This window comes from Ascaphus truei, chromosome 3 (assembly GCF_040206685.1).
Source record: "Ascaphus truei isolate aAscTru1 chromosome 3, aAscTru1.hap1, whole genome shotgun sequence".
Taxonomy (NCBI): Eukaryota; Metazoa; Chordata; class Amphibia; order Anura; family Ascaphidae; genus Ascaphus; species Ascaphus truei.
In genome coordinates, this window is record NC_134485.1 from 18,614,198 (window position 1) to 18,639,931 (window position 25,734).

Sequence of the window (25,734 nt, forward strand, 5' to 3'; positions counted from 1 at the left end):
CAGGTGGCTCAATCAGTGGCTCAGCCTTTGACAGAGACACTGATTGAGCCACCTGTGCTGAAGCAGGGATATCTTGAGGACTGGAGTTTCCCGCCCCCGCACTAAGTGCACCATTACTGAGAAATCCAGGGATGCTGTTACCTAGTGTTAGGATGGATATTGCTTTGGGATACAGTTATGTGAGGTTTTCGGCTTAGTGTTATATATTTGTTCTGATGCTGTTACATGTTATACACGAGTTATTACTGTTAACAACGCGGTTTGGCAGATGTACTACCTACCGTACCTACCTAAACCGCCATGCGACACGCGCAGGTGTCCAGCGCCCCTCAAAAATACCAACCTGTCACCTGCCTGGTAAGAGGCCAAGTTCTCATTCCTGCGTTGGTTTGTTTCCTAGATATTGTTCTATATAAATAAATAAATAGTCAGAAAGTCAAGTAAATACGCACATTTTCTCTTTTCTTTCCTTTTTGCAAATTATTGAGATCAAGAAAGTTCATCTGAGCGGTTAGCCGGCAGAAAGAGACAAAATGGTTAATAGTACCATTAAAAAAGTACTAATGCAAAGTATAATACAAAATTGGTATTTTTCTGTGCCTTTTAATAATACACATTGGGGCCTATTCTCAGATCTCTGAAGTGTGACAAACCGCTTCTAAAGTGTCCATTTAATTCCGCTACTTCCGTAACATGCCAAGGCGAGGACAACTTCGGAGCTACGAGAACAGGCCCCATCGTTTTTGTAATGCTTCGAAACTTCTTTCCCCTTTTCCTTATCCTGTGTGCTGTTCCTCTGTGCTGCCTATCACTGGGTAAATAAGCTTATCTGCCACTTATTTATTACACACCACTTCAGATGCTTCATACTTGTATTCGTTTAAGTGCCACTTAACATAAGAGATGGGACACTTTAGATTAAGGAAGGGGCAGGTTTGTGGGATCCAACTCTGACCTCCAAGGTCCGTTCGAATTCCCAAGAAAATGTCTAATCTGAGCAAAATAGGAGATAAAACTAGGGGAAGGCTCATTTTTGGATTGTTTTGTTGTTGTTTTTTTCTTTTATAAACAGGGCAAACTTTTGGTTTTGTGAACCAACAACTCTTGAATTTATACCCCAAAGTGATCATTTTGAAAATATGCCAATTCTGCTTTCTCAGTCCTGCAAAGGAAAGACGGGCCCTCCACAGACGGAGCGCTCATATTTCTTAAAAAAAAAAAAAAAAAAAAACTTGTGCAGTGTTATAACTTAAGTATTAAATCGGTATCTAGTCAAAATGCATGCTAGCATATCGCATGCATGCTCGCGTGATAAACTGCATGCATGGGCGCGCAGCGCGTGTGTATGGGCGAGTGGACATAGTATTTATTTATTTTTACTATTTGACCAGTGGTATTTTCAGCACAATGTATATTTTAGTGGGAGCATTTTGACTCAAAGAGATTTTTTTTTAGATATAATATATGTAAAGTTAACCCCTTCTTACCCGACACACAAGGAGTGTCGCATCCAGGAATATTACTTCTGTACAGGTGGTGCTCGGGGGGTCTCTTTGCCTTTCTCAGGGTCCTGGCGTCCGTGCGGGGTGGGCTTATAAGCAGGGATGATAAAGGATGGACGCCAGGAACTTCTCTCTCTCTCAAACAGTATTTCTTTATTTACATTTGATATCAGACATACTCCATCTTTGGCGGCCCATGCAGCATCCCAAAGAGGCACACTGCTTGTCACCATTTTGTGCCATTGACGTGGCAATCCCTTGCCTAGCAGGGGGTCTCTCTCCTACATCCCACTGGGAACTATTGGCAGGGGCACACACACACACACAATGATCCATACCCTGTCACCACGCAGAATCCTCCAGGTCCCTCCGTATTGGATGTAGGTGTGCTGGTTGGTAGATCATTTTTTATTTTTTTAAACTGATTATTTTTCACAGCGCTTTATGGGGTACAGAAAAGAGAAGATGGGGAACACGTGAATACAACATCATAGACCTTCAGGTGCTGTACATTTTCACATGGCCAAGATGAGCACCTGAACAGCTGAATTTCCCAGGACATACTTGAAAACGAGCGGTAACTCAATGCATTACTTGCTGGTAAAACATTTTTATAAATAAAATAAATAAATGGGGATACTCCGAGGCCGATATTGAAGGGACCTCACGTGGAACACCATGCACTTTATTGGCTGAAACTCACCTCTTCCTAATAGTGTGGTTCTATTCTACATAAGGCACACATTCCCTAACTGCAAAACAACAAAGGTGAACATACATCCCTACACGTATAGTTCCACATTTAAACAAGACGTACTCTATATACAATGAGATCCACCCATCTCTTAGTCTCCTCCTGGGAAACTCCCTCTAGAACCTTCTACAGCTCTATATATACCCTCTTGTGACATCACAGGTCACCAGGCCTACAGTGGGAGTGGTTAGAATAAGGCCAGGTCCCCGCTGGCTACTGCAGTGCCCGCTGTGGCGGACGCTGCAGGGACAAGATCCGCCCCACAACGGGGCCGGGGCCGCTGAGAGGGGGGGCCACCGTGCTGCGCCGACAGAAACTCCTGCTCTCAAGAGAATTGAGATCAGGAGTCGCGACGGAGCGCTAGGCCACGCCCCCGGTTGTTCGGCCAATGAGGGCGAACCTGCCGGGTGATGTCACAGCCATGCCCCCGTCACGCCCCCCTGTCTTTCCCCCTGCAGGGGGGTGACTCGGCTGCACGCGCCGCCAGCCTCGCAGGTGCGTGTGCAGCGGGCCGTAGCATTATACTTCATATCTTGTACCAGCTGACAGGCTAATCACCTTCTAGAAGGTGGGCGGGGCTCGGTCTCTGCCTAGTCTCCCTGTACCATGTGATGGGAGAGGGGAGTTACACTGCAGCAACCCATACAGTTAATCTTCTAATGCCCTTAAGGGAACACAGCAACTCCAAAGGGGGGTTACAGAAACAGACAGATTTTACTCCAAAATACTACTCCACTCCAATATACGGTTTGGTATATTCCACTGTGTCCTATTACAGACGTCGTTGAGCTCCTCACGTTCGCACTGCGTGGTTGATATTATGTACAGGGAGATTGGTGATTTTTGAAGTGAAACTTCTTTGATGGCAGTTGCAAATTTTTTTTAAAAAAACTCCATAGGGAGGAAAAAAAAAGGCTTCAGGCGGCTGAAAATTCTGACAGAAGTGACTGACTGCGCATGTGTCACAAGCGGCACCGCCACATGTCAGTCACTAGTGAGCTGCATCCGCAGCACCCATCCGCTCGGTGCGCATGTGCAGCAGCAGCCAGCTTGGCGTGCATGCGCAGAAGCCATCGGCTCAGCGCACACATGCTGAAGTCGCAGGCTCGGCGCACGTGCAGAATTCTCCAGTTCGGTGTGCATGCGCAGCAGCTACCAGCGCCATACACAGGAGCATCAGCAACCCACCGCACTTTTGAACAACAGAGACCACACACCCACAATGACACACACAAACATACAGAGACACACAGAGACACGGTGACACACACACACACACATACAAACAGACACGAGGAATTCAAAGTTTGTATTAATAAAGAAGTGTGGCTCGGCGACCATGCACAGCAGTCGCCAGTGCCACACGCATTCGCGCTGGTGAAGCAGCAACACCGCCACAATTTGGAAAACGGAGACACACACAGACATGCAGAGACACACACAGTGACACACACACAGTGACACACGAGGAATTCACAGTTAGTATAAATATAGAAGTGCGGCTCGGCAAGCATGCGAAGCAGCCGCCAGCTCCACACGCATGCGCTGGAGCAGTAACAACTCCACCACAATTTGGTAAACAGAAACACCATACACACACCCCTTTTTTTTTTGTTAAGGCTGGCAGGTATGTAAATCTAAACTCACAGTTAAGCACCGAATAAAACAGTCCACTTCACTACAATTTATTTATTTATAAAATGTTTTACTAGGAAGTAATACATTGAGCGTTACCTCTCGTTTTACAGTATGTCCTGGGCATAGTTAATATGACAAATAATACATGGTTACAAATACAGTTACATAAATGAACAGGGTATACATTATATACAATACATTGCATGCACAGTTAGAGAAGATGTATATTATAGGCTTATGTAACAGTTACAGACCACATTAAAATGTGAGATAGCCTTAGTTTTGAAAGAACTTAAACTGGTGGTGGATGTGAGAGTCTCTGGTAGGTTGTTCCTGTTTTGGGGTGCACGGTAAGAGAAGGAGGAGCGGCTGGATACTTTGTTGAGCCTTGGGACCATGAACAGTCTTTTGGAGTCAGATCTCAGATGATTAGAGCTGCATGTGGTAGGGGTGAGGAGCTTGTTCAGTTCTAGCTTGCCCAGAAAGTATTTGAAGGCAAGACAGGAAAGGTGAACTTTGCGCCTAGACTCGAGTGATGACCAATCTAGTTTTTTGAGCATTTCGCAGTGATGTGTGTTTTAGTTGCATTGGAGAACGAAATGACAAATTGAATTGCAGAGGGTGTCAAGTTTGCCAAGGTGGATTTGGGGTGCCGAGCCATATACTATGTCTCCATAGTCGATAATTGGCATTAGCATCTGCTGTGCGATACGCTTTCTGACCAGGAGGCTTAGGGAGGATTTGTTCCTGTAAAGTACACCTAGTTTGGCATAGGTTTTGGATGTCAGGGTATCAATGTGCATCCCGAATGTTAAGTGGGAGTCAAACCACATGCCCAGGTATTTAAAACTAGTAACAGGAGTTAGGGTGGTGTTAGCGTTGGTTCTGATCTGGAGCTCAGTCACTGGAAGCTTTAAAAATTTCAGCAGCAGATGGACTCAGACCCAGGTGGCAACAGTGATTGCAGATGAGAGCACATTTCAGTCCTGCGAGGCTGGCGGCACGTGCAGCCGAATTTCCCGGTCTGCAGTAAGCTGCAGGGGGAAAGATGTGGGGGGGAGGGGGGCATGATGGGGGCGCGGCCATGATGTCACCCGGCAGGTTTGCCCTCATTGGCTGAACTGCAGGGGGGCGTGGCCTAGTGCTCCATCACCCGTGTCCATCTCAATTTTCGGGTCTGGAAGAAAAACACGCCGCGCAGCGCGCTGCCCCCCCCTTGCAGCATGCCTGGCCCCATTGAGAGGCAGCTCTTGTCTTCGCGGCGCCCGCCATAGCGAGCGCTGCAGTAGCCAGTGGGGACCAAGCCATAGGCCTGCACACCACAGTGCTGTTACTGGTAGCAGCAATGATTACTGCTACTGGTGCTATTGTGTTGTCCAGGCTGAGTCACTATGGCCGCTGGCAAAGATCCGCCTCAGCAGCACCGCTCCTGTTCTCCCTCTCGCCATGATGAAAACATGTAATTAAAGTAAACCAAGAACAGACCCCTCAGTGCAGAGCTAACTATTGTCTCAAAAAATGACAAACCAAATTTCTTCGAAAAAAAAAATATTCTAATTGGAAGTAATTAATCTGCCACTGTGTTTTTTTATAGTATAGAAAAAAAACAATAAGTGATGTGCAAAATAGTGAATGAGTTAAATACTCTTAAATTGCATAAATTGTGAATAATATTGACTTTTAGACCATGTGCTGGGACATTTTTTTTCTCATACAGCTGCAGGTGCTGTATGAGAATAAAATGTCCCAGTACATGGTCTAAAAGTCAATGTTATTCTCAATTTATGCAATTTAAGAGTATTTAACTCATTCACTACTTTGCACATTGTTTGCACGTCATGAGCGCTCCCCAAGTTTTTCTACACTTTGCCTGTGATAGAATTTAGAGGTAAATTCTTGGTATTGGGGTTTTTGAGCAGCCACGTTTCTATATTTAAATCACAATCAAGTCACATGCGCTAGGTTATTTTTCCTATTTCACTGTATTTTTTTAACCAACTTCAGGAGACCCAGAGATTTTTTTCAACAAAGTAATGCAATAGGTGTCAATTTATTAAGGTTTCCCGACTGCAAAAAGAATGCCCCAGCATGCGTTGGATGTGATAGTGTCAGGGTGCAGGTGTCAGGGTGCAGGTACTGACTCCTCTTTCATTTTCACTCCAAGTCCCACTACTTTCTTTTAAATATGAAAACCTGACCTGTTGGGGGGTTAAGGGGGACGACGACGAGGACTTGAGGACTGGAGTTGAGCTCCTCAGCAATAAGCGATCTGAGATTTAATTTAAAAAAAAATATATATACTTTCCGCTTTGACTACGAATGTACTTGATATATGAAAGGAAAATGTTCCCATTGAATCCAATCCAATCTTTTTATTTATTTTTGAATGCAGTTTTGCTTTGGTTTGCAGCCAGGAAGAGAGGATAGAAAGAGCCATAGTGTGGCAGGATATATCAAATACTTGTTACTGGTTAGCAGATCTCTACTTAAACACTTCACGTGTGAGTGCTTGTCCTGGTTACACATTGTTTAGGTGTAGTCTTTGATGTAATTATCAGCTTGGCTGGTCTGTCTCTGACTGCCCTTGCTATCTGTTCTCATTGTTGTAGCCGAGTACATATTCATTCCAACCTCCATAGCTAAGTCTGAACCAACAATGTACTAGTACTCACCATTATTTTGTATACAAATGTAACAAATTGCTTATGTGGTCTTTACATATTGTGTTGTTGTGGTGTGTGTGTGTGTGTGTGTGTGCGTGTTTTGACTGGCTTTCCATCTGATTCCCATGCTGTGCTTAAAAGCAACCCCCTGAGGAAGGTCCCGTTCAGCAGACCGAAACATTGGATATATGTGCAAGTTTCTTTAATACAGGCATACCCCGCATTAACGTACGCAATGGGACCGGAGCATGTATGTAACACAGGCATACCCCGCATTAACGTATGCAATGGGACCAGAGCATGTATGTAAAGCGAAAATGTACTTAAAGTGAAGCACTACCTTTTCCCCACTTATTGATGCATGTACTGTACTGCAATCGTCATAACTGATGTAAATAACGCATTTGTAACAGGCTCTATAGTCTCCCCGCTTGCGCACAGCTTTGGTACAGGTAGGGAGCCGGTATCGCTGTTCAGGACGTGCTGACAGGCGCATGCGTGAGCTGCCGTTTGCCTATTGGGCGGTATGTACTTACTCGCGAGTGTACTTAAAGTGAGTGTACTTAAAGCGGGGTATCCCTGTACAGTTTATACAGTAGCTGCTTATACCTTCTGAGTGCTGTTGTCTCCTTACCTTTGCTGGTAATATATGCTTTATTATTTTTTATGACATAAGCACCAGGTTATTATATCACTAGATTTTTTGTTTTGAAAATTCTTTTATTATGCAGCGAATCTTTACAACAAGATTATAACAGTACATAAATCATTTTCCAAACGGAAAAAAAAAACCGCGACGTTAACAACGGCGCAGTGCATATCCCACACAACTCACATACATTTTTATTAATGGTTTCCCCAAAAGTAAAAAAACTGTGACGAACACGGCGGTGCAGTGCATTTATACGTATGCACCGCACCACAGACATGACATATCATACACACATTATCTCTAACTTTATTGCACAGAAAAACTTTTGGGGCGGGGGAGTAAGGGGGCGGTGGGGAGGGGGGTGTGGAAGTGCTGTGTGCTGGGTGATAATGGTGAAAGGCGGGGTTGCACACCTGTCCAGGACATGCAGATGAGCATACAGGAATATTTCCATTTGCTATATGCTTTGCTTTGAAGGGTTTTTGTCACTTTTTTTACCCACCATAACTTAACTAAGTATGGTAAAACCTATCCCTTGCTTCGTTTTTTTTTTTTTTAAACATAGCCAGTATAACCAACCCCACACTGAAGAGACCCACTAAGGTCGAAACAGTCTGTCTGTGGGTGGGTTTGCTGGCTATGCATCTTAACCCTAGCTGTGCTCAAAGCTGTGACCATGCAGTAAGCTTATAGGGGAACCATGTTGAATGGTTTTGAAGCAAAAGGTGGCACTGTGTGCTCATTTGCATGTCATTTCCCAGAATCCCTTGCTGCAGTGGATGTGCTGGGTGATAATGGTGAAAGACAGGGTTGCAGACCTGTCCAAGACATGCAAATGAGCACACAGTAATATTTTCATTTGCTATATGCTTTGCTGTTGACACACACTCTCTCTCTCAGCGTCAAATGACGCCCGTTACCATGGAGATGTGATTTCACATGACCCTGCAGCATCATTTTACGCATCATTAGAGGCGGGGGGGGGGGGGGAGCGCGACCGAGGAGGCAGCAGGTAAGGGGGGCGCAGGGAGTTTGCGCACCGCTGTCCTACACAACAGTCAGGGATAATACCACTACTCTTTAGTTACAAACTCATAGTCCCACTTTCTTGTCATTCAAAATAGGTTTAATTTAAACCGCATCTTTCCCTTTGTATTTTTAGAGCAGAGGTCTTGTATAATTCTTTCTTCAAATTATATTCAAAAAACACTTCTGCCTCATTATGTATCACGTTGCTTACGGTTTTTGAAATTGGGAATAGAACCACTTACATTTTTAAGGCTCTTCCACCGCTGTTTCTACAGATCTGTGCACATTGGGACCGCTCCAGGACCTTGGCCGCGACCAGAGCACCACCGGCAGTCTGCCGCCACTACAACTCGCAGGTCACCACTGTACAATTGGCCGCCCTCCGCTCCTAGTCCCTTGAGCGCCTGCCGCCCCTAGTCCCATGGCCGCCTGTCGAGCTGCAGCCACGGGACTAGGAGGGATGGGCACACACGGAACTAGGAGCGCCAGTTGCCTGAAGGCTGGCGAATTGTACAGAGGTGAGTTGCAGTTGCAGCGGTGCTTTTGTCGCGGCCAAAGGTCCCATTCCACACTGGGAATGGCCCAGGTACATTGGGATATTTGGAAGCGTTACCTTTTACCTTTAATTCCGTGTCAGGATGTCTGGTGGAACAAAGAGCCCCCTGACATTATGGATCTTGGCCATGCGATTACATCAACCATACGATCCTGGATCTCACTACTGATGGGCAGAGGACTCTTCTGATCACGTCCATGGCTGATCTCCAAGAGCCGAGGATGGAGCCTGCCCAGAAATATGCAGACAATCGTACAAGGTTTGGCGCAAGGGCCCCAGTATGTTATGGTAAAAGGATTAAAAGGAATGAGGACTATGGGATTAAATGCTTATATGGCGGGTTTTTATTTAAAAAAAAAAAAAAAATTGAAATAAAAAAAAATTGTTTTATGATGATTATGCTATAAGAACAGAAATAGATTTTACAATATTAAAATAAATACGTTTCTCACTGTACCATTCGAGTATAAGCTCCTTAGGGAAAGGTTTGCTTTTACCTGTTTGCATTGATCTCTGATGTTCTTACATCTATATTGTATATGTAATACATTATGTTAAATTGCCTATATGGGCCCATTATAAAGTGCTGCCTACACGGCAATTGACAGCAATAATAATAATAATAATAAAACATTATTTGTTGTAGGGTTTCATAATAACTAGCTGAGATTCCCTTTGTTGTAAGTAATGTTGTTGAAACCTTTTTAGGATTAAATGTTTAGTGCAATATGGTTTTAGGGAGAATGTAAGACGCAGTGCAATTTAGTAACATAAATCACAATAAAATGACTCATCCACAGTGATCCTTTTTTTTTTTTAACAAGAATTATACCGTAATATAAAATGTTAACTCCATACACCGTAGCAGCATAGCAAATCTAAAAGACATGCTGCTTTTACTAGGGACCAGTTAGCGGTTCATAATACAGGAAAATAATAGTTTGCATAAACTAAATGGGACTTTCTCCTCTGATAAATCGGGTAAAGTATTTTTGCCCTTGTTTTGCAGCCCAAAGACTTCGCTAAGCGACCCCTAATTTATTTATAAAAATGTTTTACCAGGAAGTAATACATTGAGAGCAACCTCTCATTTTCAACGATGGCCTGGGCATAGAGTTAAGATGACAAATAATACATGGTTACAATACATAGTTACATAAGTGGATAGGGTATACATTGTATACAAGCCATGCACAGTTAGAGATAATATATTAAGAGTGCTTTCATTTTGTAGCGGCTGTGAGATGTGAAAGTAGCACCATGTATATATGACTAGCTGAGAGACCCGGCGTTGCCCGGGATGTAAATGCGTAATAGGTAGTATTATTTATAACTCGTGGAACAATAGGTGAGTATTTGTTGTAAAGGTTTCGGGGGGGGGAGAAAGGGGAGCGGGGGGGGGAGAAAGGGGAGCGGGGGGGGGAGAAAGGGGAGCGGGGGGGGGAGAAAGGGGAGCGGGGGGGGGAGAAAGGGGAGCGGGGGGGGGAGAAAGGGGAGCGGGGGGGGAGAAAGGGGAGCGGGGGGGAGAAAGGGGAGCGGGGGGGGAGAAAGGGGAGCGGGGGGGGGAGAAAGGGGAGCGGGGGGGGGGGAGAAAGGGGAGCGGGGGGGGGGGGAGAAAGGGGAGCGGGGGGGGGAGAAAGGGGAGCGGGGGGGGAGAAAGGGGAGCGGGGGGGGGGAGAAAGGGGAGCGGGGGGGGGGGGAGAAAGGGGAGCGGGGGGGGAGAAAGGGGAGCGGGGGGGGGGAGAAAGGGGAGCGGGGGGGGAGAAAGGGGAGCGGGGGGGGAGAAAGGGGAGCGGGGGGGGAGAAAGGGGAGCGGGGGGGGGAGAAAGGGGAGCGGGGGGGGAGAAAGGGGAGCGGGGGGGAGAAAGGGGAGCGGGGGGGGGAGAAAGGGGAGCGGGGGGGGGAGAAAGGGGAGCGGGGGGGGAGAAAGGGGAGCGGGGGGGGAGAAAGGGGAGCGGGGGGGGAGAAAGGGGAGCGGGGGGGGGAGAAAGGGGAGCGGGGGGGGGAGAAAGGGGAGCGGGGGGGGAGAAAGGGGAGCGGGGGGGGGAGAAAGGGGAGCGGGGGGGGGAGAAAGGGGAGCGGGGGGGGAGAAAGGGGAGCGGGGGGGAGAAAGGGGAGCGGGGGGGGGGGGAAGGGGAGTGGGGGGGGAAGGGGAGTGGGGGGGGAAGGGGAGTGGGGGGGGGAAGGGGAGTGGGGGGGGGGAAAGGGGAGTGGGGGGGGGGGTGGAGAGCGGTGGGCATATGTATTGTCATAATTTATGTATGGGCATTTCCCCCCCCCCCCCCCGTTCCCCGTGACTCCCCCCCCCCCCCGTTCCCTGTGACTCGCGCTCCCCCCCCCGGCGGCCGCTTGGTCCCCCGATGTGCCGTCCTGCTGAGTGAGGCGTGCAGGCGGCTGCAGGAAGCGCCCTGTGTGGGCCTAAGACTCACGCTCCCCCCCCCCCCCCCCCGGCGCCCGCTCGATGTGGCGTCTGGCTGAGCGGCGGTAGGAAGCGCCCTGTGTGGGCCTGAGGCTGAGGCGGGACGCGCAGTGGGCCTGAGGCTGAGGCGGGACGCGCAGTGGGCCTGAGGCTGAGGCGGGACGCGCAGTGGGCCTGAGGCTGAGGCGGGACGCACAGTGACTTACCTGAGCGGGTGGTAGCGCCGGGGAGGTAAGGGAGCGGCTGGGGTAGGAGGGCCGCGCTTCCCGTCCGGAGCCAGTGCAGGATGGCGCACGTGAGGGGGGGGGGGGGAGGGGGGCGGACAGAGGGTGTGTGTGTGTGTATAGAGCTGCTGTGTTGTGTGTGTGTGTCTGTGTGTATAGAGCTGCTGTGTTGTGTATGTGTGTGTATAGAGCTGCTGTGTTGTGTGTGTGTGTGTATAGAGCTGCTGTGTTGTGTGTGTGTGTGTGTGTGTGTATAGAGCTGCTGTGTTGTGTGTGTGTATAGAGCTGCTGTGTTGTGTGTGTGTGTGTGTGTATAGAGCTGCTGTGTTGTGTGTGTGTGTGTATAGAGCTGCTGTGTTGTGTGTGTGTATAGAGCTGCTGTGTTGTGTGTGTGTGTGTGTGTGTGTGTATAGAGCTGCTGTGTTGTGTGTGTGTGTGTGTGTGTATAGAGCTGCTGTGTTGTGTGTGTGTGTGTGTATAGAGCTGCTGTGTTGTGTGTGTGTGTGTGTATAGAGCTGCTGTGTTGTGTGTGTGTGTGTGTGTGTATAGAGCTGCTGTGTTGTGTGTGTGTGTGTGTGTGTGTATAGAGCTGCTGTGTTGTGTGTGTGTGTGTGTGTGGGCCGTCACTCCGCCTCAGGCCAATGAGAGGTGTGCGGGGGCGGGCGACCCAAGGGACCAATGAGATTTCCCCTAGGGACACCGGACATCCAGGCAGGCAAACATACAGTGCTTTCACTAATATAGTATAAGATAATAGAAAGTATGCAATTCTGTTTCTCTTTTTCAATCGTGTCAACAACGCTGGCACGCCTGCGGAGTCAAGTGTAGCAAACGTGATGAACAAACTTCTGCCACTGGATGCAGCTGCTAACTTAAAACAATGCCCTTTGTGTTGAATATCACCTATGGTTTTTTTTATACGAATGCATAGATTTCTTACAGCGAGTTCCTGCACTACACAGGACTTGTGTGAATAATAGTGCTGGTTTATTAAAGGATCAACGTTTTGGTCCTACTTGGGACCTTTAGGTTTATAAAGGTCCCAAGTAGGACTGAAATGTTGATCCTTTAATAAACCAGTTCCATTATTCACACAAGCCCGCTGGAATTGTTGTCTAATTTTCTGTTCCTGCAGGGGATCCTCATGAAATGTGGGAGACAGTGCAGCCGTCGCAGTACTTGAAGAAACGGGGCGCTTCTAAGCCCAATTTGCTTCTTACCTTGGTCCAGACAGAAAGTGAAAGATGTGTACATCAGTGGGAGACACTTGATCTATATAGAAAGGTAAACATGGCCACCCCTTCAACACAATGCAGTGTTCATGCCAGTACTATTTGGGGGTAATTAGCAGGCCCTTTACTGGCACTGCTGGTACCATGCAGCTTAATGGCTTGAAACAATGCCCTGGTCCACTGTACAATGACATTTGACCCTTTGTGTGCTGGAGAGCCCTATAACACACATTGTCTACTTCCCCTTTAATGAAAAATGCATGTTTATGAAGAGACTCTCCCTTTCTTGTCCGCAGACCTGAGAACTTTCTTTGATTTCCTGCCAGTCTCACCAGTTTGGACTCTCACCGATGTGGTTTCTGTGACATCTGTGCATCTCCACAAATGTTACAACCGAACAGGGGGAAGTGCCTTTAATATGTAATTGATGCCGTTATGAAATACAGAATATATTGTTGTTGACATTACGGATTTGGACTATTGATTACTATAGATTTGTATTGAAGCAGGCAGGGGAGTCAGACAGGGCAAATGTTGTGTAAGCACACACTGTAACCGCTTGGCATACAGACGTGCCAGCAACGCAGAGGAGAGCAGAGCAAGGCGGTGTGTCTGCCTCGTTGTCAGGAAAGGCCTTAAAGGGGCAATCCTTTCAATATCCTACATGTGTTTTTTTTTAAATAAATCAGTTCATTAATATATTAGATAAAACTTACTGTATTTTTTAAATTCAACGCTTAATGAGTTTTATTATACTGAGCATCCTCTGATTTCTATAGCAGGTTTAGCCCACCTCCCCAGCATTGCAAGATCTCTGCAACACTTTCCTGTTTGTGATCATTTGTTACCAATATTACCAGCAGTTTGAGCTGCAAACTGTAATAATAGACAGTGTTACCATAGTAATAAAAGAATAAATTGTAGCTGATGAGTTACACTGACTGAAGGATTGATTGAAACGGAAAGGCAGGCATTTAGTGAACCCTGGGAAGCAGGATTTTTGCTGATCGATTACTGGAGAACTAATCGATTGGAAGCTTAGGTCATTCGTTTTCAATAAAAGGTAATCAAAGGCCTAATATATTAAAACAATATATATATATATATATTCTTCTTTTCTTTAAGTGCCACGTGGATTGCCTCTTTAATGGGGCCCTGTGCCATTTGTAGCTGCCGGTCACAAATATCAGCACCTAAATAACACTAAGACATACTGACACACACACACACACTAATACACAATGGCACGGTGTGCAAAGACAGGAACACCGATACACAGTCTTGACAGACACAATGATACAACATATTGACAGATAGACACATGCCCACATGTAAATAGATACAAACAGACCCACACATGCTTATATACGGCTTAATTAGAGATACATAGTTACATAGAAGATGAGGTTGAAAAAAGACCATCGAGTTCAACCTGTGTTAAATTTAGACGACAGATACTTATCCTATCTTTGTATTTACAGTCTATTGATCCAGAGGAAATGTCCGTGCCTTTCTGCTGGTATACAGCATGGGTGCTACGCCCTCTTCCAGCTTGGGTGCCAATGCTACATGTAAGCCACCCAGGTCTGGTGACCACCAGGTGGCAGCACAACCTTAATATGGGTTTCCCAAGTCAAGAGAGTCAAAAAGAGAGGTAGTGTTAAAAGGTAGAGAAAAAAAAAAGGAGGACATAGGAAATGATGTCACCGCATGGTTAATGAACACACCTTAATCACCTGGGCAGGGAGCTACAGGGAAAACACAGTCAGATCAGCAGTCTGGAAGCAGCGGGGGAAGCACACGCAGGGATAAGGCACACCAGCATGGATATGGAGAGCGCGTCCCCCTGGGAAATGGGATTACTGAAAACGTTCGACTCCCGGGAGTTCACCAGCTGGGAAAAGATCGGATCCGGAGGCTTCGGGCAGGTTTATAAAGTCAAGCACATCAACTGGAAAACATGGCTGGCCATCAAGTGCCCCCCCAGCTTGCATGTGGATAAGAAGTAAGTCCCAGGGCCCGTGTGTGTCACTAGTAATGCTGCGGGTCGGCTGTACCTGTTACTGTAAGGCTTTCCCGTGGCTGTTTTTTTGTTTGTAGAGTATTTTTATTAACTCGTTTGCTGCCTGCCTTGTGTAGCCAAAGGAATGAAGGTTACTGATTTAATGTGCACATGTAAAATATGTTTATACCGTGCCGACCATATGAGCTGATGTTACGTTACGGGGAATTATAATCCGATGTTAATGGGGTGGAAGGAGTCGTTAGTAGGGTCTGATGTTCGAGATGCGGGGTGAGTCCAGGAAAACCCTTAAACCGTATCTAGAACTATACATGCATTTTTTTGTTTGGCTATAGTTCTAGATATGAATTATAATACAATAACTGCATTAAATATGGAAGCACGCATTAGAAAAATGACTCGGGGGTAAATGTTATGTAGTACGCGGTGACGCTCTCTGTTGAGTTCGTCATTTTTGGCTGAAAATCCCTATTGATCTGCCACTTTGGTCCTATATAGAATTTACGCCTGGGAGTCAGGCATTTGTGAGACTAGATCAGGGGTGGGCAACTCCAGTCTTCAAGTGCCACCAACCGGTCTGCAGGATCTCCCTGCTTCAGCACAGGTGGCTGTCGTTGACTGAGCCACCTGTGCTGAAGCAGGGAGATCCTGCAGACCGGTTGGTGGCACTTGAAGACTGGAGTTGCCCACCCCTGATCTAGTCTCACAAGTGCCACCAACAGGTCGGCAGGATCTCCCTGCTTCAGCACAGGTGGCTGTCGTTGACTGTGCCACCTGTGCTGAAGCAGGGATATCCTGAAGACTGGAGATGCCCACTCCTGGACTAGATCATTCTTCCACTCAATCGTATAAACCGCTCTGCTCGTGCGATGTAATAAAGAGCACCACGTCGAAATGACCTTGGAAATAAACGCACAATGTCCTGGGGAGTTAAGTGTCCACACGTGTAGTTAGTTTGTGTGTGTGTGTTCTGGAGACCAGAAGCCGCTTTCAGCTTCTCTGTGACATTCCTCTGAACTGACAAGGTTAAAACAACAAATATCAAGCGTGTTTTCCCCTATGTATTGTTTATTGTTACACCAGCATATTTCTTGGCATACCCGGGGCAGTTTTGGTTTATAAATGGAGGTCAAGATTAACTGTGACTTTTTAAACTAAAGCAGCAAAACGTGACATTTTGTTGTTGTTTGTATTTATTTTTTTAATCCGTTCCGTAGTACTAGGTAATACTTGCAAGACTTTCCCATTTGTTGCCAGAATTCCCAGAAGTTTGAGCTACAAACTGTAACAATAGATAATGTTACCTTTGTAATATAAGGATACATTGTAGCTGCTGAGTTACACTGACTGAAGCAGCCATTATATTAGGAACACCATAAGGATTTATAACTGGAGTAGCAAATGATGGCCATCTTACATAAGAATGTAGAATGATACATTGTCACATGATATACATATACAAATAAGAAAAAGGGGGAATGTAGTATTGCTGCTTAAAATCGCTAACATTGTTTTATTTTAAATATGTTGCAGATTATAATTTGAGAAGATTAATATATTGCTGGTTGGGCCTAGAAATCTTTGTGCAATAGAAATAATCTCTGTATACTGTCCTCTACTGAGAGGGAACATAAGCCGTGTAATACACAGGGCATATTCCGTTCTGGGCACTTTGTTATTGCCCCGCTCTGACGCCTTATCGGGAATACTCCAGAGCTTCCCTGCCCTTTGCTTTGCTGGCCCATGTGGCAGTGACATTGTTACATGTGATTTTAAACCTGCCTGGCACTTCACCCCTGGTTGTTGAAAATGTGGAACTTCTGCTGTTTAGATGCGAGACCCTAACTAACATCTGAAGGACGGCCCAGTGTATTCTGTGATGTCATTGGGATGTGTAGATATTATTATGCTTCTAGGCCTAAATGTTTTCATCCTTAAAGCCCTGCACCCCCAGAGGGCTCAGCAATGCCTTTCTGATAGCGAAAACTTTGATATGTGAAAGTGTTACATGTTTCAGTGAAGATATGGCATGATTAAACACGTGTGTGTGTGTGTGTGTTACATCAGTGGTGCTCAACGCCAGTCCTCGAAGCACCAAGAGATCAGGCTTTAAGGATATCCCAGCTTCAGCACAGGTGGCTCAATACGTGGCTGTTGAAGATTGAGCACCCTGTGCTGAAGCTGGGATATTCTTAAAACCTGACCTCTTGGGGGGTGTTGAGGACTGGAGTTGAGCCCCCCTGTATTAGAGAGTGAGTGTGTGCATTTAGGGAAGTGTAGACATTAGTGTGTCCGCGGTATATAAATTCCTGAGGTTGGCGCAGAACTGCTTAATAAGCTCTGTTTGCAGAGGGACCCCTGTTTGCAGAGGGACCCCTGTTTGCAGAGGGACCCCTGTTTGCAGAGGGACCCCTGTTTGCAGAGGGACCCATTGTTTCTGGTTGCTACCAAAAATAATAATAATCTGTGGAAATGATCTGGATTTTAAAATGTACCATAAAGCCAGAGCGGGAGCTTGTAGGGAACTGATCAGAAGACTGTGCAAGAAATAGGCAGTAGGTAATAAATACTTCAGTCAGATGTGGTCGTAGTTTGGGGCAGCAAGAAGATTGCATGTGTACAGGCATACCCCGCATTAACGTACGCAATGGGACCGGAGCATGTATGTAAAGTGAAATGTACTTAAAGTGAAGCACTACCTTTTCCCACTTATCGATGCATGTACTGTACTGCAATCGTTATATACGTGCATAACTGATGTAAATAACGCATTTGTAAGAGTCTCTATAGTCTCCCTGCTTGCGCACAGCTTTGGTACAGGTAGGGAGCCGTTATTGCTGTTCAGGACGTGATGACAGGTGCATGCGTGAGCTGCCGTTTGCCTATTGGGCGATATGTACTTACTCGCGAGTGTACTTAAAGTGAGTGTACTTAAAGCGGGGTATGCCTGTACCTCCTATTCTTTCTTTTAACCAATTTTTCTCCTGGTGACCTGTAAGACATGAGTAGACGCTCTGGTAACAGGGTTGCCACTTTCTATGGCACGCTAACCCGGTGACATTTTGTAATACATTCTTGTTTTTTTATTTATGTTTTTATATTTCTTTATTTCATATTATTATTTATTTTTTCCTCTCACCGGCGGCGGGATCTCCCCACGCAAAGTTCACGGGATATGCAGGGGAAGATGCCGCCGCTGCCCGGAGATTTTTCAACTAAACCCATAGTCTCTGGGGTCAAACCCGGAGTGGTGGCAACCCTGTCTGGTACTGATGGGGTTAACTGCTTGCATGTCCAAAAGATGAGCAAAAACAAGACTGTGTGTTATTAACAGTCATTATTTTTCCTTACCAACCACAGAGCTCCTCATTATTATTTTTTTTAAAATATATAATCCCATATTAAAAGCACTGAAACAAAAAAAGATCTGACAGCAAAAATGCTACCAATTAAGTCGTCTTAGGATCTGCAGCTGTCCTGAGGCATAGAGAAATTCCCTTGAAGTTTCTATTCCGTGCCCCCTTTTTAAGGCCCAGTTTTTCAGATATTACATTATCCTAGGGGGACACTAAACGCGCTGCCACGATGCTGGCAAACCCATAACTGCTGCTTACCCCAAACTAATTGGCCTATTTTTTTTGTTTTGAAACATTTTTAATGCCTGCAGGGCTTGTAACGCATGGCAAAATAATGCCCTGAAAGGGTTAACGCATTCTGTGACATCGGAGATCATTCATGATCCACTTTTTTTTTTTAATTAATTTTTTTTTTCTTCCCTTGGTTTTGTCGTGTCCTTTTGCTTTTCCCATTAATTCTATAATGGGGTTAGCATATTTGGGCAAATCGCCGCAGGTGGGGGAGGCTGTTACCATCTCCACCCATCATCCAAGAACAACAACCTCCCCCTCTCCACACTAGGCATCTCCAACTCAGTCCTCAGACCCCTGCTGTACGGTGCATCATACAATTTGCTCTTTTATTCTGGCAAATGCTTTACCCTTAAAGCAGCAAAATATGAAATCTTAGTGGTGTGTTTTTTTGTTTTTTTTAAATTGGTTCTGTAGTATTAGATTTTTTTTTTTTTTTTTTTAATTCAACACTTAATGCCATTTTTAATTAATTTTTAATATACTGAGCACCCTTTGATTTCAATAGCAGGTTTTAGCCCACCTCCCCAGCAATGCAAGATATTTGCAACACTTTCCTGTTTGTGAGAATTTGTTGCCAATATTCCCAGCAGTTTGAGCTGTAAACTGTCACAATCGATAATGTTACCTTAATAATATAAGGATACATTGTAGCTGCTGAGTTACACTGACTGAAGGATTGAATAAAACCGGAAGGCGGCCATTCAGTTGGTCACACAATCAGGTTTTTTAACAGCAGCCCCAAAAGATGGCTGTTTAGGTAAGAATGCAGAATTATACATTGTCACGTGCTTTAGGCCTCGGCCATGTTACGTGCTTGCTGGCGGAAGCGCGCTGAGGCGCGCTCCCGCTCAGCACTGAGCCCCTACAGCCGCAATTAGAGCGGCTTTAGTAGGGGCTCACCTGCGCTTCCGCGCGCTTGCGGAAGCGCAGGTCTTGGGGGAATTTAAAATTCCCCCGCTTGCCGGCGAGACAGGCCGGTCACGTGAGCGGTTCGCCCAATGAGGGCGAACCAGCTCCGTGACGTCACTGGCCCGCCCCCGGCCAGTGACGCGCCCGCCCCCGGACCGCCCCCGGACCGCCCCCTGACGGCTGCTGAGAGCGCTTGCGGTAAGCAACCGCAAGGCCAGGGAAAGCACCCGTTTTCCCTGCGCCTCAGCGCGCCAGCAGGGACCGTGGACTCGGCCTTACATATACAAATAAGCAAAGGGAAAAAAACAAGTTGGAAAGTAGTATTGCTGCTTAAATCTCTGCCAGATCACCCACTGATCCCTTGCATGCCACCCCGAGGATAAATTAAAGACCCAGCGCACAAGATTACACACGTGTTGTGTTTTTATAATATATGCAGATGTAGCCGACGTTTGTGTGTGCGCAATATGAGATAAATATCCACAGTACCCCGAAGATCATTATGAAGGCTTCATCCGCCAGTGGATCGACCAGGACTGAGATCTATACATTTTATTTCCAGCAAAAAATATCCCTACAATTTAATGACGTTTTTAAGTGCTCTTTTTTCCAAGTGGTTATACATTTGAATCTCTAAAATGTCACCAACGTGAGTATTAGATTTTTAATGTTGGAATCCTATTATTATTATTATTATTATTATTTCTTTTCTCCCAGTGAGAGTGAGTGACCCAGTGACAGGGCAGGACAGGATTGGACATTGGTTACAGGCCTGTGCTGCCTTGTTTCTCTGCACTGAATAATAGCACAGAGCTCTGATACTAGGCAGCAGCCAGACAGAGGAACTGCAGAATACCATTCGTGCGGGGGTTCTCCAGTCCTCAAGCCCCCCTCCCCCGAACCGCTCAGGTGTTCAGGATATCTGCTTCAGCACAGGTGACTTGGTTGAAGAATGAGCCACTGATTGAGCCAACTGTGCATGAGGTGACAGCCCCTGAAAAATAAAATATTCCCGGCTTCTAAAAATCGCGTTGCCCCGTCGCTTTATCGCCGTCGTGCTTACTCTTATCGCACGCGACGGCGGCGGCGACAATGCATTTGTTTTCGGGCGACGTCGCCAGCACTATAAGTGCGGCCTAATAGAAACATACTGGATGATCTGATGTGGATTAAATGGGTTGCTAAAAGATTGAATTCCGATAAATAAAGACCTGTTCTAGTACATACAAAGCACCTTCCTTTTGCTGTCGTATGTCCAAAAACAATGTGATGTTACGGATGTTTAATACAACAAGTAGGAATGTCATTTTGTTGTGCTCTGTATTTATTTAGCCAAACAGTAATCGATGGAATTGATGAGCCAGTGCGCACACAGTGATTGCAGTGAGCGAGCTTTCTCTTGCTCTCTCCCGAGCACCTCTAGGTTTTTAAGTATGTAAACTCAATGGTAATTTGCCCAGACATGTGTTGATTCTGGCAGTAGACTTATGTGGGTGATGCATGTGGCTTGGAGGAAAGGAGTTGTTTGTTTTCTCCCTTAGATACTCCCTACCAATTTACCAGTAAATCTGATGGTGACACATGCGATGTACTAAGAAATGTAAAATACAATGGCTTTTTTTCAATTGCTTTGTTGAAATGCAGATGTGTTGCTCTTGTGCGCAGTGATTCATACAGAGGCGATAAGGGAAGTGACCATATATAGCACATTGTCATTTTCGTGGCTTTATGAGCAGAGGTGGGAGAAGTCTTTGCAAGTCTGGCAAGACGTTGTGTGGATACAGTGGTGGGTAGGGGCAAGTTTGAGGGAGCGGTGGATATCACAGAATACATGACAGATAACATGGTCACTTTTTAATAATGACTTACCAGTCACTTGCACGGTGCACTTTATTTGTTCACACCTATATTGTGTTTCACCTTCGCTTGTGCTAGTAGAGAGCGCCACCCTATGTACCCCCTCTTTCTATAGATACTTCTATGGTGTGCAGAAGTTTTCACGCCCCTGCAGATTTTGGACATTTTATTGGCACCTGAGCGTTCTCCACAGCACTTTCTAATTAGACTTTAAATGCTGAATCTACAAAAACTACTCCAAAGTGATGGATAGAAAAGGCATATAGAATATAAAGTAAGATTTACAGATACAAATAGATTACTCTCTGTTGCATACGTATTCAATCCTTTTGCTACTGCAGCCCTAAATCAGCTATGACTTGTTTGAAAGGTCACGCAATGAGTAAAAGTGGTTCAGCCCGTGTGTAATCAAAGTGGTTAAACTTGTAGATCATTTTCCCTTGGCTAGATAAAGACTTTCAAGCTGCAGCTCACATAGTGATCCAACACAGAAACTATGAAGACCAAGGAGCTTCGAAACAAGTCAGGTAGAAAGTGGCACAGAGTAGGAGAAGGGTCCAAGAAAATGTCAAAGGTGCTGATTATCCCTCTCAGCACAGTGACATCCATCATTAAGAATTGGAAGATGCCACCCACATCGGGTCGCCCTCCCAAACTGAACAGCCCGGCAACCACGAACCTGGTTCGGGATGTCACCGAAGCCAACAATCACCTGGCGAGATCTGCAAAGTTCTATCTGAGATGGTACAAAATTGTAAGGGGTAAGTGGCCCCAATCACCAGCATATGTGACCCACAGTAATTGTAAAGTAAATGTTTTTAACTGCGTTTTAAACCGGATCACTTGGTGTGGTATTGCATGCTTGAGGCTATATGCATTAAACCCCTAGATGGCACAAGGTATAACAGAGGTATACAGAGTTGTAAGTAGGGAGTGTTTGGACCCCCCCTTGACCTCTGCAATTTCCCTGAATTGAATAATCTTGTATGCCTGGGGTGGCTCTCATTTAAGCAGCAGGTTTACTCACATGCGGTGTGAACGCCGGTTCTGTGTGCTCCATGGCTGACAAGGGATGCAGAGAAAGTGTACCTGTTCCGGTTTGGAAGGGGTGTTTCAGCGGGCACCACAAGGCAGAAAAAACGTAGCAACTGCTGGACTGTGCTGTGAAGTGTCCTTTATTAAAGCATGGTTAAAAAGAGGGGGGAAAAAGGATGCCCCTGCACCTCTAACGCGTTTCACCCATGCATGGGTGAAACGCGTTAGAGGTGCAGGGGCATCCTTTCCCCCCCCCTCTTTTTAACCATGCTTTAATAAAGGACACTTCACAGCACAGTCCAGCAGTTGCTACGTTTTTTCTGCCTTGTGGTGCCCGCTGAAACACCCCTTCCATACCGGAACAGGTACACTTTATCTGAGATGGTAGTCAATGTCCACGTGTCAACAATAAGCTGGGCCCTACACAAAGCTGGCCTGTATGGACGGGTGGCAAGAAAGAAGCCATTACTCAAAAAGACTCCTCTTAAATCATGTATGGAGTTTGGAAAAAGCATATAGATGATACTGCAGACATGTGGATAGAGGTCACTGAATCAACACCATCCCACCTGTCAAGCGTGGTGGCAACATCATGTTATGGGGACGCTTCTCTTCAGCAGGGCCTGGGAAGCTTGTCAGGATAGAGGGGAGAATGGATGGTGCGAAGTACAGGCGAATCCTTAAGGAAAACCTGTTTGAGTTCAGCCAAGACTCTGGCACTGGGGAGAAAATTCACATTTCAGCAGGACAATGACCCAAAGGACAAAGCCAAAGCCACACTGGGGTGGTTGAACAAGAAGACAATGTTCTTGAGTGGCCCAGTCCTCACTTGAATCCAATTGAACATTTACAGCGAGACTTGAAGATTTCGGTCTATCGACGATCCCCAACAAACTTATTAGAACTGGATCAATTTTCCCGTGAAGAATGGGCAAAACCGTCACCATCCTACTGTGCAAAGCTAGTAGTGATGTATCTAAAAGACTAATGGCCGTAATTGCTGCAAAATGTGATTCTACCATGTACTGACGTAAGGGGCTGAATACTTATGCAACCAGTACATTTCATTTTGTACATTTCCTTTGCTGACATTTAACCTCCTCCTCTTATAACACTGCTCAGTTTAACCACTACAGCTTTGTAGCTTAGAATTAAAAAAAAGTTTGTTTGGAAAAACTGTGCACACATTATTTGTAATTCAACAACTTATAACATTATTGGTAGGGGGAGAATACTTTTGCAAACCACTGTATGAAACGTTGCAAAAAGCTGCAAACGACAAATATCTCAGAGAGCACGTAAGACCGACCCCAGCTGTCAAAAAAAAGAAATACATTTTTGACCAGTATTCACATAAAAAAAAAAAAAAGTTCTATTATTGGAGTCCAAAAGGAATTCATCTTCTCCTCTTATGAGATATCAGATGATATTTCACTGGGGTTTTCCCTGGCCTTGGTCCGGGGGCGTGTCGGCGGGCGGGCCAGTGACGTCACGGAGCTGGTTCGCCCTCATTGGGCGAACTGCTCACGTGACCAGCCCTGCGCTCCGGCAAGCGGGAAAATTTAACATTTTCCTAAGACCTATGCTTCCGCAAGCGCGCGGAAGCGTAGGCGAGCCCGTACTAAAGCCGCTCTCATTGCGGCTGTAGGGGCTCAGTGCCGAGCGGAAGCGCGCCTCTGCCCGCAAGCACTAAACATGGACGTGGCCTAAGAAATAAGAAGTTATGCTGCCCCCAAATGCACATCCTATTTCTGTTGTGCCCGCTTGACCTAATTGCCAACACTTGATAAATCACAAAAATATATCTGCAAATTCTGTGTGGGGACAAAAAATGACCATTTTTTTTTTTGTCTGTGTGACCAGGACTTTAACCACGAACACCAAAAAATAAACATGTCGTCAGATTTGCTTGAAATACACGTTGTGATGTCCACTTTTCTCACGGTTTATTGTTTACTTGCATATGATTGGGTGTGTGAGGGTTGATCCAAAATCTGCCAGACGCCCTTGGAGCGGCTTGCCTCGTTCCTTCCATGACATCATTTTGGGGACGACTTCTGGCAGCTCTGCAGTGGGGTATAGGGGTGTCATCGGGTACTGTAACAAAGAAATCTAATGGGTTGAGGAGGAAATAGAAAGCTGGGACTTGGCACACCAGAATGACAGCACTTTGGTAATCTCATGACATGGGAACCCGTACTATATATTATTATTATTTTTTTTTATATGGATAACCAATTATTGGTTAATACAACAATCCTGCTTTCCTTTTAATGTATTTCTGTTTTTTAATGTTATCGGTTTGAAGCCGGGGTTTCCTGCGTCGAACCGTGTTCATTTCGGCTCCTGGGGTTCCGGCTGCTTTCCTAGATGGCTCCATAGGGGATGACGGTTCTGACTCGGCTGTGTGGGGCTATCAAAATGGCGGATTTAAAGCGCCCACGTGACGCAGGCGCTTTAAACCCGCGGAGTCACTACTGGCACCCACTACAGAGGCAAGTATCTCGGGAAGCAGGGGGTCCCTGGAGCTGAAATCAATGTGGTTATGTTCCCGGAGACCCCATGCTTTAATCCTATTAGAAATCTTTAAAAAAAAACACGTGTTCTGCTGCTTTAACCAGAGCTGCTGTTTTTTAAGTACAATCCCCTACGTGTGGATGAAATCCTACTTTTATGTTATAGGATTCTTATTGCTGTCCTTGTGTGTGGCACTGTACTTTGTGTAAATGACGTGACAGACTTTCTTCTAGGGGTAATTCTATATATGCCAATGCAGCCGTTCAAACCATTATCAGCTGAACATCCCCATTGACGTAAATGGGGGATTTTCACAACAGCGGCTGTGTAGTCGTATACAGAATAAGGCCCTACGTGTGTCTTGCTCCGAGAAAGCCAGTCTCGCGGATCCTCCTCCGTCCTCACGTGGAGGATCACTTTCTGGGGTTTGGGACCTGCTCATTCCATTGACGTGCCTCAAATCTCTCACAGCTGCGGTGCTGGTCGCTCAGCTTCTCATCCACGTCATTTTGAGGTAGTTACTCATTTGACACGAGTGTCAAACCAGACTCCCCACTATCCCATCCATCAAAAGAACTGCAGTACAGTATGTAATCAGGCTGCCGGGCAGAAAAACCCCACTTACACAATCCGATGTTATCAGATCAGCAGGAAATGCACTACAATGAAAATTCACTGCTGTCAAAGCTGAAGGTTGGGGTAACACACCCGTTCTTTTTTTATTTTATAAGCTAAATATGTGGGTGGCTTTAATGTATGTGAAATTCTCATTCTTTTACTCCTTTTTATATATACGCTTCTAAATGTGACTTTTCTAGTTGCATTGTCAGTCCTGTCTGTGTGTTTTTGTCCATTGATCTCATCTTTCAATATAAGGGGAATTTTCTGTAACTTCAAAATAAAACATTAAAGTTACACTTAAACGGTCCAAAAGCCCTTTTCTTTTAGAAGAGGTTGTTGCATTGACTTTTTCTCTCTTCCCACATAGTACACTGTGAAATCCCTCCGCACCTTTCAAGCATTAGAGAAATATTGATGTATAATACTATTTTGTATGCAGCCTTTTTTAAATCT

The 25,734-nt window shown here is 45.7% G+C and overlaps 1 protein-coding gene across 1 annotated transcript in view; it reads left to right on the forward strand.

Annotated features, from left to right (window-relative positions):
* Positions 1-14,405: 14,405 nt before the first annotated feature.
* RIPK4 (receptor interacting serine/threonine kinase 4) overlaps positions 14,406-25,734 on the forward strand; it is a 31,736-nt gene continuing 20,407 nt past the window's right edge. Inside the window, exon 1 of the mRNA XM_075593700.1 lies at positions 14,406-14,674. Coding sequence (XP_075449815.1) covers positions 14,493-14,674 — 182 coding nt within the window. The 5' untranslated portion in view covers positions 14,406-14,492. The remainder of the gene's footprint in view (positions 14,675-25,734) is intronic.